Source organism: Myotis daubentonii, chromosome 3, assembly GCF_963259705.1.
Source record: "Myotis daubentonii chromosome 3, mMyoDau2.1, whole genome shotgun sequence".
Classification (NCBI taxonomy): Eukaryota; Metazoa; Chordata; class Mammalia; order Chiroptera; family Vespertilionidae; genus Myotis; species Myotis daubentonii.
In genome coordinates, this window is record NC_081842.1 from 204,953,651 (window position 1) to 204,969,539 (window position 15,889).

The 15,889-nt window shown below is 46.7% G+C and overlaps 1 protein-coding gene across 5 annotated transcripts in view; it reads right to left on the reverse strand.

Annotated features, from left to right (window-relative positions):
- Positions 1-2,381: 2,381 nt before the first annotated feature.
- NCMAP (non-compact myelin associated protein) overlaps positions 2,382-15,889 on the reverse strand; it is a 36,632-nt gene continuing 23,124 nt past the window's right edge. For 3 of the 5 annotated variants that reach the window (XM_059690807.1, XM_059690810.1, XM_059690806.1), the window contains 3 exons: positions 9,088-9,176; positions 7,630-7,714; positions 2,382-5,183 (listed from right to left, as the gene is read on the reverse strand). In XM_059690807.1, coding sequence (XP_059546790.1) covers positions 5,042-5,183; positions 7,630-7,714; positions 9,088-9,169 — 309 coding nt within the window. In that variant the 5' untranslated portion in view covers positions 9,170-9,176 and the 3' untranslated portion in view covers positions 2,382-5,041. Of the gene's footprint in view, positions 5,184-7,629; positions 7,715-9,087; positions 9,177-12,405; positions 12,496-13,557; positions 13,670-15,889 lie in introns of all 5 variants that reach the window. The other 2 variants (XM_059690809.1, XM_059690808.1) reach the window with 2 other exon arrangements.

Sequence of the window (15,889 nt, forward strand, 5' to 3'; positions counted from 1 at the left end):
AAATAGCCAAGCAGGCCCTAACCGGTTTGGCTCAGTGGATAGAGCGTCGGCCTGCGGACTGAAGGGTTCCAGGTTCGATTCCGGTCAAGGGCATGTACCTTGGTTGCGGGCACATCCCCAGTAGGTGTGCAGGAGGCAGCTGATCAATGTTTCTCTCTCATTGATGTTTCTATCTCTGTATCCCTCTTCCTTCCTCTCTGTAAAAAAATCAAAAAAATATATCTAAAATAGCCAAGCAGCCCGGCCGGCGTGGCTCAGTAGTTGAGTGTTGACCTATGAACCAGAAGGTCAGCGTTTGGTTCCCAGTCAGGGCACAAGTCCGGGGTGCGGGCTTGATCCCCAGTGTGGAGCATGTAAAGGCAGTCGATCAATGATTCTCATTATTGATGTTTCTATCTCTCTCTCCTCTCTCTTCCTCTCTGAAATCAATAAAAATATATATTAAATAAAAATAAAATAGCCAAGCATTGAAGATCCTTCATAGTGGAGCTTCTCTTCTCTTCCCACCCCATCTGCCACTGCTCCCTGGGACATCTGCTGAGCTGAATCTCTCTCCAGCAGGGCTCTCTTCGTTATCTCTCTTCCTCTGCTCCCACTCTTCCCTGAATCACTTGTACTCAATTTTTATCACTCTTAGTTTATTTTTTAAAACACATTTTATTAATTTTTTAAAAAATATATTTTATTGATTTTTCACAGAGAGGAAGGGAGAGAGATAGAAAGAGTTAGAAACATCGATGAGAGAGAAACATCGATCAGCTGCCTCTTGCACATCCCCCGCCAGGGATGTGCCCGCAACCCAGGTACATGCCCTTGACCGGAATCGAACCCGGGACCTCTCAGTCTGCAGGCTGACGCTCTATCCACTGAGCCAAACCGGTTTCGGCTGATTTTTTTTTTTTTTTTTTTTTTTACAGAGAGGAAGGGAGAGGGATAGAGAGTTAGAAACATCGATCAGCTGCCTTCTACACATCCCCCACTGGGGATGTGCCCACAACCAAGGTACATGCCCTTGACTGGAATCGAACCTGGGACCCTTCAGTCCGTAGGAGGACGCTCTAACCACTGAGCCAAACCGGTTACGGCTCACTCTTAGTTTAGATGCTCTTTCTTTTGGGGGCCTTCTTTCCTACCCACCAACATCTGGGCTGAGCCAGGTGCCCCAGCAAGAGGCTTACACGATACCCTGATTTTCCTATTTCAAAAATAATGGTTGTTTAATCGTTTCTCTTTCCTGCTACACAACAAATTCTGTGAGATCAGGAAGAAGACAAAGATGTCTGTTCCTACCACTTCTATTCAAAATAGTACTGGGAGGCCTAGCCAGGGTAATTAGGCAAATTTAAAGGAAAAACTAAAATTATCTCTATTTATAGATGGCACACAAGAAGCAACCAATGAATGCATGAATCGGTGGAGCAACAGATTGATGCTTCTCTTTTGCTCTAAAACCAATGGATAAAATAAAATAAAAAAGACTTTACAGAAAAACAACTTAGAGCTAATAAACAATTCAGCAAAGTTGTAGGTTGCAAAATCAATATGTAAAAATCACTAACAAGAAATGAATAGAAAAATAAAAGTAAAACCACAACAAAAATCACTAGCAATGAACAACTTAAAAGACTTAATACTAGTATGATGGCAATACTCCCAAAATGATCTACAGGTTCAATGCAATCCCTATCAAACTCTCAGCTTCTTCTTTTTTGGCGAAAATTGACAAGCTAATCCTAAAATTCATGTGGAGATGTAAGGGACCCAGAATAGCTAAAATATTTTACAAAGGAAAAATAAAAAAGATGGTGGACTGAATAAAGTTGGAAGACTTATGCTTCCAGATTTCAAAACTTACTCCATATCAAGACGGTGTGGTATTAGCATAAGAACAGAACTATAGATTAATGAAATAGACTTCAGAGTCCAGAAATAAGTCCTTATATTTATGCAAGGACTTATTTGATAAGGATACCAAGAAAATTCAATTCAATTTAGCACTACTAACTAAGACTGAATTTACACATATGCCTGGCACAGTGTAGGTGCTTAGTTAATGATAAACATCATTATTGGTTATTTTGGTTCCATTCTAATGTCTCTTATACTTCCCTGGGTCCCCAAACTTTGGCATCTTGGCACCTCTGGTGGTTAACAGCAGGCCTTCAAATGGTATTGCTTTTGTAATATTTAATCAAGGTAACACATTTCCAAACTCCCAGAAGGTCTGCTGATGGCGACCCGCCTTCTCCATCATTCTTTTAAAGTGAGTTGGAAAAGGCTCGGGCTTTCCCTCAGGACACTATTCACGTGGTCAGGAAAAGGAAGTGTTTAGGAAAGGTCTTTGCCAGCTCTAAAATTCATTGAAATCAACTCAACAAACATTGGATTTAACATTCTTTATTTTTGGACATTGTCCTTTAAGCATTTAATATCTTTTATTGATTCAGTGGCCAACTAAGGCAGCATCTGCTCAGTTAGGAAAGGCACCTGTCAGAAACAAAATGCACAAATGTACTGTGAGGTCCCTGTCACAGGAGACCGCTGAGCTCCCGAGAGCAGGGACTGTGACTTCATGGGTTTAGTAGCACCTCAACTTGCACACAGGAGCCCGTACAGGGCTTTTATCAGTTAAAACACTCAAACCCTTTTATTTCCTCCCCCTCACTTCTCTACTTCTCTTCTTTCCTCCATTTCCAAGCTTTCATTTAGCAAAAGAAACAGATACTAGAAGGTAACTCCTCGAGTAATTCCAGGACCAGGCTACTGTGGGCGGAAGAGTCTGGTTTTAGAGCTGGAATATTTAAAAAAACATTGTTTTTAAAGCAGAATACATTTAGGTAACATATCTATTTGGAGCTTGAGTCCTTAAAGAAATGGCTTTGCCCTGGTTCCACACCTTGCTCCCTGGGCCTGAGTGGGGAGTGGGGAAGGGAGGAGAGGGAGAGGGGGATGAAACAGGAATCGTTAGAGCTCTGGTGGGTTTAGAAAGGGCTCCTCTCGCTACAATCAGGGAAGCTCAGAGGTGGTTACCGACTGGCTTTGCCCCCACTTTCGCTTTCGGTTTGGAGGCCAGACCCCTGACCTCCACTCGGACACACGGGCAAGTCTGCCCTCTTGTTCAGTCCACAAAGGAGTCCATGTTCTTTGAGCCGGGATGCTGGAGGAGAGTGATACAACAAAAAGGTGGACTTTGGAGTCAAAGAGACCTGGCTTTGAGTCTTTGCAACTTACTAGCTGTGTGACTCTGGACAAGTGCTTTTTCTCTGGGAGTGTGAGATTCTCACCTGCCAAGGGAGAAAGAATACGCCCGAGGTTACTGGGAAAAATAAATCCTATAAGGTAACGCCTATGAAAGCAGCTCGCAACGAGCCTGGTACGCGGTGGGTATTTAAACACAGTACAGAGAAACGGTGTCTGGGGAGGAAGAATTTGCCAGTATTTCTCCAGACGTTATTTAAGTGAGCATTTTTATAGGGGGTGGCCTGAGCGGGTGACCCCGCTGTCAGTCCTCTCACCTCCCTAGTCCTCAATTTCTCCTCAAAAGGGATTCTAATCCCATGAGGGAGAGTCCTAGAATTGGAGTTAAATGTCAGTGTGTCACTTTCTGGAACAGAATAAGGATCGATGACCTTGTTTTCAAGATGCCTTCCATTCCAAGATGCACAATGGATTTTAAAAACAGGAGAGAGAGAGAGAGAGAGAGAGAGAGAGAGAGAGAGAGAGAGAGAGAACGAACAAACAACTACATTAGGGACCCATCAATTTTAAGACACATTCTGAGTTCATAATCATTAAAATGTAAAAAAATGTTTTGCAATTGAAGAAATATGGTAACAGCAGCGCCACGGGCTCCCATTCATTTAGCATTTGCTGGTGCCAGGCACTATCAGAGCTGCTTTACGGAGACCAGGGCTTGTTATTGTAGCCCCGTGAGGCAGATGTTATCATTCTCACTTCAAGGTCAAGAAACCAGATAAGGAGAGGTCAAGTCACTTCCCCAAGGCCACACAACCAGGAAGCAGAGCTCGGAAGGCAGGTCTTCTTAACTCCAAATCGCTTTAAGGAGTCAAAGAGGCTAGCTCTCTATAGAGAAATGAGTTGTGAATGAGGTATTTTGAATGTGTCCTGACTTTCTGCAAGGTGACCAGGAAAGGGCACAGGTAACATAAATAGAGCTGTAATCTAATCTGTCCAAAGACTGGTTCTCCAGCGGACGTGTTAACCCGAGAGCGAAGATTGCTCAGAATCCAAATCGAGGGGAGCCGAGAAATGAGACTGAGCCAGCGTTAATCCACCCAGAGCGAAGGAGGGGCTCTGACCAGCCACCAGGCTGTTCCAGGCCCCTGGACACTGTAGCAATCAGTAGTGTCCTAGAGGCCATTAATCCTCAAGGTCACCCTATGCCTGCCAATCTGACTTTTACTAATGATTAGAAACCTTTGGGGAAGAATTCCGTGTTCTCCTCAACCTTTCTTAAAGAGGGAAAGGTGTGCTGATCAATCCATCGTCCTGAGCTAGTAAGCGGTCATCTAGTACTGGAATAAGTTACAAATCAACGAGCTGGTTTTCTGGTTAGTTAGTCCAGTTAGTTCCCCTGATTATGGGATTGAATAGTTCGCTCGACAAAGCTGTGGATATGGCCCTTACTCTGACATGACTCAGTTGTTGACACTCTCAGGAGCATGCCCTGACCCCTGACCAGAAAACTCCTGGGCTGTCTGTCTGTCTAGCTATCAATTTTGAGGGGAGAGAGCCAAACCCACATCATTGGATTCCCTTCACAGCTCTACCTCCTCAGATGACAAAAGGGTATTCCACAGCTTTTTGGTAAGGTGGCAGCAGAGATACGGACACAGCGGGGGTGGGGAGGGCAGGCAGGATGGGGGTGGGGGTTGCCTGAAGCTTCAGGGGTTGGATGAGAAGCCCCTGTCGATCTGACTGGAAGGAACTCATATTGAAGCTGCCAAGGGAGAAACGCGCTTGCTGGTCTTGACTGGAGAAGGCTCTTCAGACAGTAGCTGAGATAGCACCAGGGTGGGGGTCACCGAGTCTCCACGTGGACGTCAACAGGGCTGAAGGTCACAGTTGCAGGCTGTTGGCTGCTGCTGCTGGTAGGGCCTTGAGCATAGGGGGAGACTGGCTTGGGGCCCTTGGGCTCCAGCTCCCGCCTCGCCCTCATTTTCCTGCAATGAGATACGCACACTTGGTTGAGTCTCTCCCCTCCTCTGCCCCAGGGAGTGAGTTCTGTGACTATGGCTCTGGCGAAGAGGTTGATGTTGATCATCATTAAATTATGTTGCTTAATTGCCAACCATAGAATTTCACAGCTGGATGGCACCTTAGACATTAGCTAGTCTGACCCTTTGATTTTTTGTTTAATCTAAATTACATACTTTATTTTATTTTTTCTTATTAATGAATGAGTAAACTGTCAGATCGGTGGCTGTATTAAAGACAAAGATGTTCCATTTTTGGTAGCATGAGTTAAGTTTTGCAGTCTCATTATGCTTGCTAATTTTATTGCTAGAAATATTTAGTAACTTTGAACATAATTGAGAAGAGAATATACTTAAAATGCATATCCTGTCCTTCATTTCATATGCCATAAAGTTCAATAATTAACAACAACCATTCATTCTAATGTCTATGTATTTCTTCTTGTTGACCTGTCATAATTCTTTTTTAAAAATTTCAAATCCTCAGAAAAGTTGCACAAATAGTACAATTAATATTCGAATACTCTTCATCAAACAGTTCATTGGTTGTTAACAATTTGCCAGATTTGTTTTCTCTCTCTCTCTCCCTCTCTCCTCTCTCTCTCACTCTCTCTCTCTCTCTCTCTCTCTCTCTCGCTGTCTCTCTCCCCACCCCCCACCACTTACACACACACATACATACACACAGAATTGTGTGTGATTTCTTAAAATCACAAGCCATTTGTGAGTTAGTTGCAGACACTATGCCACTTTACCCCTCGGTAGTACTAAGAACAAGGGCATTCTCCAATGTGACCATAACACAATTATCACACTTTGAGATCCTTCCATTTGAAAGATGATAAAATTGGCACCGAGAGGTTAAATGACTTGCCTGACAGACCAAACATCATTTAAACAGGGGCGAGTGGAGTCTTTATGCACCTTACCCGCTCGGAAAGGGGCTTAGAGCCCCATCAGTGACCGAGAGGAATGAAGGGTAGACACGGGGGTCTGATGCCACTTCCTGGTTTGGGATAGACTCAAATTGTAACACCCCAAAGGATTTTAAAAATAACTTATTACATGTTATCATTATCATGATTATTACTTGTAGTGGTGTAGTATTTTCTTTGGCGGGAGATGGACTGGGCTGAGTCCCAACTCCGGCAGTTAGGGCTGCATGACCTTGGGCATGTTACTTAATCTTCCTGTCCTGTTTTTTCATGTCTAAAAATTTGGGGATAACAGTAGGACCCACCTTGTGGGGTTGTTGTGAAGTGTAAATGACTTAATACATGTAAGAAGCTTAGGACATGCGTGGCACATAGTAAGAGATGAATATATGTCATCTACCGATATAAATAATATTAATTTTATGATAAAAACAATGCATGTTTATTAATCCTCAAAAATAAGGATGGCCCTAGCCGGTTTGGCTCACTAGATAGAGCGTCGGCCTGGGGACTGAAGGGTCCCAGGTTCGATTCTGGTCAAGGGTACATATGTAATACCCTTTGTAATACTTTAAGCAATTAAAAAAAATAAAATTAAATTAAAAAAAAAAAAAGGGTATGTACCTTGGTTGCAGGCTCATCCCCAGTGCGGGGTGTACAGGAGGCAGCTGGTCGATGCTTCTCTCTCATCGATGTTTCTAACTCTATCCCTCTCCCTTCCTCTCTGTAAAAAATCAATACAATATATATTTAAAAAAACTATATCCATTGGGCCTGAGGTGAAAGAAATAAAAAGCAAAATGAAATTTAAATTAAAAAAAATAAAATAAGGATGCACGGGCCCTTCCCCTAGAAAAACCAACAACCAACTAACTAGCAACCCCATACAGCCCTGCTTGTTAACACCTTGTTGTGTCTCATTTGAGCTCTCCTTGAATGTGAGTGTGTAATCCAGGTGTCTTATCATACTGTACATACTGTTTTTTAAACTTTGACAATTGATTTCTTCCTTGAAAAGAATGACCTTCTAGCAAAGTTGTGATTAGAGGTGATAACACAACATTTATTCTTCATGCAATCAAGTTCTATTATTTTATTTTATCTTATTTGGTCCCAGAAAGTGGAGTCACGTGTACATGTATTTGTCACCCCAAATAGTCATGTGGTTCACCCAGCAGGGGACTACCCAAGAGAAGAGGATTGAAACATCCCTCTATTACCTGTATATATGTACAGGTGTTTGCCACCATGCTCAAGGCCTATATCATTGTCATTATCCCTGTTATATTTTAAAAAATATTATCTCCAAGTACAAAAATATTTGGTCACTGTGAAGTTCCTCTAGGGGAGCAGATATCAAAAAAGAACCCACAAAGGGCTAGAGGCTGAGGATGGACCCTTGGGTGCTGCTGGGTACGTGACGGGCATCCACACGTGTTAGCTCCCATTCATTCTGGCGTCCCTGAAGGGACCCATACCTGTTGTACACCTTCAGCAAGATCAGAACCACGGTGAAGATGATGATGACAACCACAACAACGGCAGCAACGATGGCTCCAGAACCTACAACGAGGAGAGGAGAGGTGACAAATGTGGGACCTGAAATGTGGGGAGCAGTCGGAGCCTGGGAGGGGGGCTCCTACCGTGGCACCTGACATCCCCGCTGGGCCAAGGGGAAGACAGGAGAACGCCGCACCTCACTGCTGACCCCGGGACAGAGTCACGTCTGAGCAGCCGTGCTCCCTACTCACACGGGGCTTGGGAGCTATGTCCTCAGCACATCGCCTGCCAAAACTCTGCCTTGGGTCGAGTCCAGCGTTACCCAGCTCCAAACCTCTTTTGGGAAACAGGCAAGCAAAATACCCTTCCCTCTTTTTTCTTTACTTTAAACTATTCCTCACCGGAGGATATTTTTTCCATTGATTTTTAGAGAGTGAAAGGGAGGGAGGGAAGGAGGGGGAAAAAGAGATCGGTTGCCTCCTGCACGCCCCCCAAATAGGGCCGAGGATTGAACCTGCAACCCAGGTATGGGCCCTTGACTAGGAATCGAACCCGTGACCCATCAGTGCATGGGCTGACACTCTAACCACTGAGCCACATCGGCCAGGGCCCTTCCCTCTTTTTGATAAAGTAATATGTAATTTTTGTAGAAAATTTTGAAAATACAAACAAAAAAAGGGAGAGGATAAAGACCTCATTGCCCCAAGAATCACTGATTTTCTACACATACATCCACCTTCACCTTCATCCAGCTCCCTGCCAGCACCAGAGCCTGGACCTGTTCACTACGGGGGGACACACCATGTGTCAGGAGGCCTGCTGCATCTGCAGAAGTGTATACCAAGTCAACTGGAATGACTGGACCGGACCCAGACTCCCCCCAGTACAATCAGCTGGCCCTCCAATGTTTCCTCCTGGGGACCCCTGGTTCCTGCAGATGCCTCCCCTGGGCTAACTCCTCCCACCTACATTCATTCACTCCTTTGTGAACTGATGGGATGTGTTTGCCTTGCAAAATTAGTATGACAGTAGCTACACTTTAAGGCGACCCATTTAGGGACATCTTACAAAAGATTCAAATTCCCATGGCCCTCTAGACCCCCAAACTCCCTAATGAAAATAACAGTAGTAATAATACTACCCATTGGGTACTCAGCACACATCTAGCTGTTCTAAGCTCTTTACATGGATTGTCTATTTTAATCCTCACCTACCTTGTGTGGTAACGTCATTAATATCCCACGAATAGATGAAGAAACAGGCACAGAGCAGTGAAGTCACACGCTCAAGGTCGCCCAGTTGGCAAGCAGTAGACCTGAGACCGAGACCCAGGCGGTCTGTCTCCAGAGCCCAAGCTCTTGACCTCTGGACCAGGAGCTGACCTGGACACTTGCCCCGCCATCCCTCCCCCAGCTGCCATGCCAAGTGGGCCTTACTCTTGTACAGAAAGTCATCTTCTCTGGTGGTCACGTTCAGTGAGAAGAAGGTGGTCCCCCCGAGAGGGGTGGCTGTGGTCATCTTGATCCTGGTGGGAGTGAAGATGAAATTTTGTTTCAAATCAGAGTGAGCTTTATAACCCCGGTGTGATGCTTCCTCTGGCCTTTCTCTGGATGATTGGAGAATATTCAAGCCTTCCGCAAGTCAACACAGGCCCTTTGCTATATACTTTAGGGAATTAAAAATACTGTCTGATATTTGTAAAGAACTTCATTTTTCAAAGCAGTTTAAATCCATTCAACAACATTTATTAAACTCCCCCTGACCAGGTTCACACAGAATGTCTGAATTGCTCTTCAAGAAACGGTGTGAGGGAGGTTATTGTTATTGCCATTCAACTGATGAAACTGAAGCCCCCCCAAACTACATGCAGCCCCAAGTTTACCCAGCAGAAGTTAACCCAGGACATCTGCCTCCCACCCTAGAGGGCTTTTCACTGCCTGCAACAGCGTCTGGAATGATATTCCTGCTTTTAAATGTTTTATAATCTAAGGAGGCGATGGGGAAAAAAATTAACTGTGATGATGAAGTAGTCAGTGACATAAGCCACGGGAGGAGATCCATTCACATGGGCTGACGGGTGAGAGGAAGGAGGACAAAGGTCAGGTTGCACAAAGCTCTCCGTGGGAGGAGAGTTAATGCATGTTGAGCATTTATCATGCACCAGGCCCTGTCCCAGGCGCCTTCACACACCACATAAGCTCATTTAATCCTCTCATTTTGCAGCTGAGCAAACTGAGGCTGAGTGGTTGAGTGAATGAACCAAAGTCACACAGCTAGGAAGATGTGGAGCCTGGACCGGGAATTGAACTGTGACCTCCTGGTTCAGAGGTCGACACTCAACCAACAGCCACGCCGGCCAGGGTATATATTATCATCACTAATAAAAGAGAAAAATGGTAATTGGCGTACGAGCTACCCTTTTCATTGGCTAATCAGGGCTATATGCAAATTAACTGACAACTAAGATTGGCAGTTAACTGCCAACAAGATGGCGGTTAATTTGCATATGTAGGCACAATGCAGGGAGGCGAAAGGGAAAGCAGGAAGAAGCCCCCTGCCACTGACAGTGATCAGAAACCCAGGGGGGAGCTAAGAGCTGGGGGGCAGGGCAAAGGTGGCCCTGGGGCCACCTTTGCCCTGCCCCCCAGCCATGATCGGAGAATCAGGCGCCTTTGCTGCCCTGGCCAGTGATAGCAGGAAGTAGGGGTGGAGCCAGCGATGGGAGCTGGGCACGGTCGAAGCTGGCAGTCCCGGGAGCTAGGGGTCCCTTGCCTGGGCCTAAAGCGGAGCCCACGATCGCGGGGCCGCTGCAGCTGCGGGTCCCCGCTGCCCGGGCCGGACGCCTCAGCCAGAGGCGTCAGGCCTGGGCAAGGGGCCGATCCTGCGATTGGAGGTGATGGGGGTCAACGCCTGAGGGCTCCCAGTATGTGAGAGGGGGCAGGCTGGGCTGAGGGACACTCCCCCCCCCACACACCCAGTGCACGAATTTCGTGCACCGGGCCCCTAGTTCTTTATAATTAAAAAAGTATTTCTGCCCTGGCCGATGTGGCTCAGTTGGCTGAGTGTCATTCCTTGCACCAAGAGGTTGCTGGTTCAAATACGGTCAGGGCACATGCCCAGGTTGCAGGTTGTGGGCTCCCTGCCCTGTAGGGGGCATGCGGGAGGCAGCAGATAGATGTTTCTCTCTCCCTTTTGCTTCCTCTTTCTCTAAATATAATCAATAAAAAAAATATTTAAGAATAATAAAGTCCTGGCTTGTTTGGCTCAGTGGATAGAGCGTCGGCCTATGGACGGAAAGGTCCCGGGTTCGATTCTGATCAAGGGCACAGGCCTGGGTTGTGGGCTCGATCCCCAGTAGGGGGCGTGCAGGAGGCAGCCGATCAGTGATTCTCTCTCATCATTGGTGTTTCTATCTCTCTCTCCCTCGCTCTTCCTCTCTGAAATAAACTCGGATTGAACAAATGTTTACAATCACATTTTCTTCTATTCTTTATTTAAAAAACAACAACAAGAGACTCAGTTGAAATCCCTTTTCTAGTCTATCTCAATCCTTCCCCCAAGGTTACTACCTTGGCTAAATCGTGTATATTTTTTTCATCAAAGTTTAAAAAATGTTTACGACATACATATATGTCCATAAACATAGCATATACCCATAAACAGTACATATCCATAGCCCTTATATATATTGTGAGTCAACATATTTAGTAAACCAATATGAATCGAACACCTGCGAAGTGATTGGCCCTGTGCTAGGTGCTGGGAATACACAATGAAATAAAAGACAAACTCCCTGCCTCCAGAAGCTCACATTCCATTTTATTTTATTTTGGGGGGGGAGAAGCTCACATTTTAGTAGAGAAAGGCTGTAGGTGTGACCACGGCATTCTTGGGCTCAAAAAACCATCATCTCCCCAGCGCCCACACTTCTAAATCTGGCAGCAAAAGCCCTCCATGGGCCATTTCCACCCTCTGTCTTCAAGCGTCCAGCTCCTCACACCAGCCTCTGCCAAAAGCTGTGACAATGGACCTCTCCATCGTCCCCCACCCCCATCATTCCTGGTCTTTGCTGTCTCTGGGCTGGCTGCCCCGGGCTTTGCCCTCCCCAGGCCCCCACCGTGGGCATCTCCCGAGAGCCCCCACCGCCGGGCCGCTTCTCTGCCAGACCCTCCCAACTCCTGATGGAAACACTCCTCCACTGGGTCAGGCCGTCCACCCCCGGCTGGGGCTCCCGCCTCAGGAGCACCCTCTGTGGCCAGGCCCTGTGGAGCCATAGGATGACTCTGCCTTCACTTTCTCAGCTCTCCCCTAGGTCTCTGCCTAAAGCCTCCCGGCTCTTGTCTGCACCTCCCTGCTTAGACCAGACCCTCAAGACGCCCAGCGGGGAGTCCCCTTGTGGCTCTGCCTCCTGACCTCCCCACCTTGGCCAACGTTTCTTCCCGACTGGACTTCCTGTGTCCTAACCGTCCTAAACAGGCCCAGGTCGGCCATGCTCCCCCGCCTGCTCCCAATCCAAAAAGATCACATCCTTTAAGGCTCAGCCCAGGCACCCCAGGAAGAGTCCTCCCCGGACAGAATTAGCCATCCAGTCCTCTCCCTCCCTCCACAGCACTCAGAGAAGAACACACCACAGCGTGCGGCTCACTGGCTGTGGCTGGCAGCTAAGCTCCCAGGTTCACTGAGGGTAGAGCCTGTTTCTGGTTCTTTCTCAAAGCCTTCTACCTGCCCCAGATAACGTGTCCAGATCCACTCACCTTTGCCAGTAGAAGTACCTGGGGGAGTAATTGACCTTCTCCCAGCTTGGTTTGCGCACCTGTAAAATGAGGTAGCTTTTCCCAAGGGAGCTGAGGGGTAGAGGGTAGGTATGAAAAGTGCTTTTTCGTGTTCTAGTGGATATTAGGAAATATTTGCTGAACTAAATTACAGAGAGGTGGATCTGGAGCTCAAAACAACAACAAAAATTTTTTTCTATAAAAATAAGTGTGGCTCTAGCGCCGGTTTGGCTCAGTGGATAGAGCGTCGGCCTGCGGACTGAAGGGTCCCAGGTTCGATTCCGGCCAAGGACACATGCCTGGGTTGTGGGCTCGATCCCCAGTGGGGGGTGTGCAGGAGGCAGCTGATGGATGATTCTCTCTCATCATTGATGTTTCTACTTCTCTCTCCCTCTTCCTTCCTCTCTGAAATCAATAAAGAAATGTATTTAAAAATAAATAAATAAAAATAAGTGTGGACCAATATGAGAACATGGAATGAAAGTCTCCCCCCGCCCCCCCATAACTCCCCCCTACTCCTAAGGGGAGATACCTGCCCTGCCCCCCACACTGTTCTCCATCCCAGTACATAGTTTTAATATGTATCTGCCTATATACCCTCTGCTTCTATCGCCACCAATATCAAGCTGAGAAGACTCACCAGTCATGCTTTCTCAAAATTTCTTTTAAAAACAGAAAAGAGAGGCATGTGGGTGGCTGCTGATCAAGAGTCACTTAGTGAGAGAGACGTGGAATAATCACTGGATAAGCTACATCCTGCCTGTGCACACGCCCACCGCTGAACCAACAACACAAAAATGACAGAAGCCACCACCGGAGGGCCTGCACATGGCAACACCCGTGGCAGGTATTTTTAAAAATCCATGCTTCGGTTTAATTTGTTAACTTATGTAAAACAGGGTTTCCTCTCCCCTTGTTTCAGGTGAGGCCCCCAAGACTTGGGGATAAAGCTAACTGTCCATGCTCACACAGCCTGGAAGCTGACCCTGCAACTTCAAAGTCTGTATCCTTCCCACCGCACCACCCCGCTGTGGGACACACTAGGGGGTCCGGGACCAGTCACCACAGAAAAACACACACACACACACACACACACACACACACACACACACACACACACACACACACACTGACCGGTAATGCAGCGTCTAAGGCACCAGGACACGGCTCCTCTCGGGATGACCTCCTGGGCAACCTCCCCAGTTCCAGGTGCAACTCTTTTCGGTGGGCCCAGCTACTCTTCTTTCTGAGCGGGCAGTGAGCAGTCTCAGAGCATCTCTTGCCTCATCTCGGGACGAGGGCTCTCAATTACAGCTCTGTTCCTGCCACCTCCGAGAAGGCGGGAGGGAGGGAGGTGGAACAGTGAGGGCCAAGGCTGTGGGTGTTTTCATGTGTGGAGCCCCAGCCGGTCTTGTTAACCAAGTGAGGTCCAGTAGGGGGATTTCAGTATCAAATATGCCTATGACAACAGTCTATGGCTATAGAAAAGGGGGTGCATAGGGGTGTACGGAGTGGGTGATGCTGGTTTTCACTGACTGAGGTTAATTTAATAATAATAATCTATAATAATAAAAGCATAATATGCTAATTAGACCAGACAGCCGAACGACCTTCCGGACGACCTTCCAGACGAAGCCGGGGCTGAGAGGGCTGAGCCCCTTGCACGAATTTCGTGTACTGGGCCAATAATAATAATAATACAACTATGTGCTAGGCACTGCACTGAGTGCTTTGTGTGGAAGGTCTTATTGAATCCTCCTACCTATCTGGCAAGGAAGGTGCAGTCACCGTGCCCATTCTACAGATGAGAAAACAGAGGCTCAGAGCAGAGCGAAATCAATATAAGCTCACCAAGCTAATATTGTGGCTGTGCTAGCATTCAAGCTGGGTCTGTCGGATTCCATAACCCCTTCCCCCAGTGAATCCTCCCAGTGAATACACAAGATACAAATGGCCCAGCATCCAGAGCTCAAGTCAATATCAGGCTCTGATGGAAAACCTACACAGGCTGGGGCGCAGCAGAGAGAGGCAGAGCCCTTGCCGCAGGCCCCTGCCCCTGACTGATCCTACCTTACTGGTCCCTGCCCTGGGCAACACTGGGCAACTCTGGACATCTTCAGCAGAGCCTTAATTACATTTACAGAATCAACAACGGATTGTTGTCCCTTGGGTTGTTTACAAATGGCCTTGGGTGGGAGGTCAGTTTGGGAAGTGATAGAGGGTCATGACCATTTACTCCTGAGCCACTCCTCCCTGTTCCTTGTTCAAGTGTCAGAGCCAAATCTGGAAGATGAATGTTGCCAGGCCCGCCTGCCGAAAATATCTCCCCTACTGCTCTGCCCCAGTGGTACCCTCCTTCCCTCTGGCTTGGCCTAAAAGTTCCCTGTTGGATAAGAAAACAAAGACAGTACCACTCCTAGGTGACCCTGCTCAAAAGGCCAACTGTAACTCAGAGAAAATAACCCATGAATGACCTTGACCCACCAAAACATTGGGATGGATTTCCCCAATCACCTGAGAGATGGGAGGTTCAGCTTGACTGTCTTTTCCACAGACAAAAACCTCACTGATCCCAAGCAGCCCCTGGAGTTGTTGGGAAATTTTCATTATCAGAAAATTAATCTTCATGTTGGAACCAACATTTCTCTTCTTGGATTTTCACCCATTGGTCCTAATTCTCAGCCCACAAAGGTAATCTGCTACCTCTTATATATGACAACTGTCAGGTTAAAAGTACTTCTGTGGCCCTAGCCTGTTTTGCTTAGTGGTTAGGTCTTCGTGTTGGCCCGTGAACGGAATTCAGGGTTGCAGGTTTGATTCTGTCAAGGGCTTGTACCTCATACCTTGATTGCAGGCTCCATCCCTGGTCAGGGTGTGTGTGGGAGGCAATCAATTGATGTGTCTCTCTCACATTGATGTTTCTCTCTCACTGTCTCTCCCCCTCCCTTCCACTCTCTCTAAAAATCAATGAGGAAAAAATATCCTCAGGCGAGGATTAAAAAAAAAAAGCTCTTCTATGCATGAAAGGTTAAATTCAGTCTTCCATTGGATGGAGCAGTTAAGGTAGCTGATATCAACACTTCAATTTTACCTCCCACCAATAGGTGGAAATAGCAGTTGGTTAGAGTATGCCCCTTTGTACTTAACCTACAAATGACTGGTAAATGTCCTGTGAACTCAACCTGTTTCTAAGTAAAGGAGTTTTCTGCCCTTGCAAACAGCAATTGTATGTTCTCTAATTCATTGCTTCTCAGAGCCTTTAAGTCAGCGGTTCTCAACCTGTGGGTCGCGACCCCTTTGGCAGTCGAACGACCCTTTCACAGGGGTCGCCTAAGACCATCCTGCATATCAGATATTTACATGACGATTCATAACAGTAGCAACATTACAGTTATGAAGTAGCAACGAAAATAATTTTATGGTTGCGTCACAACATGAGGAACTGTACTTAAAGGGCCAGAAGGTT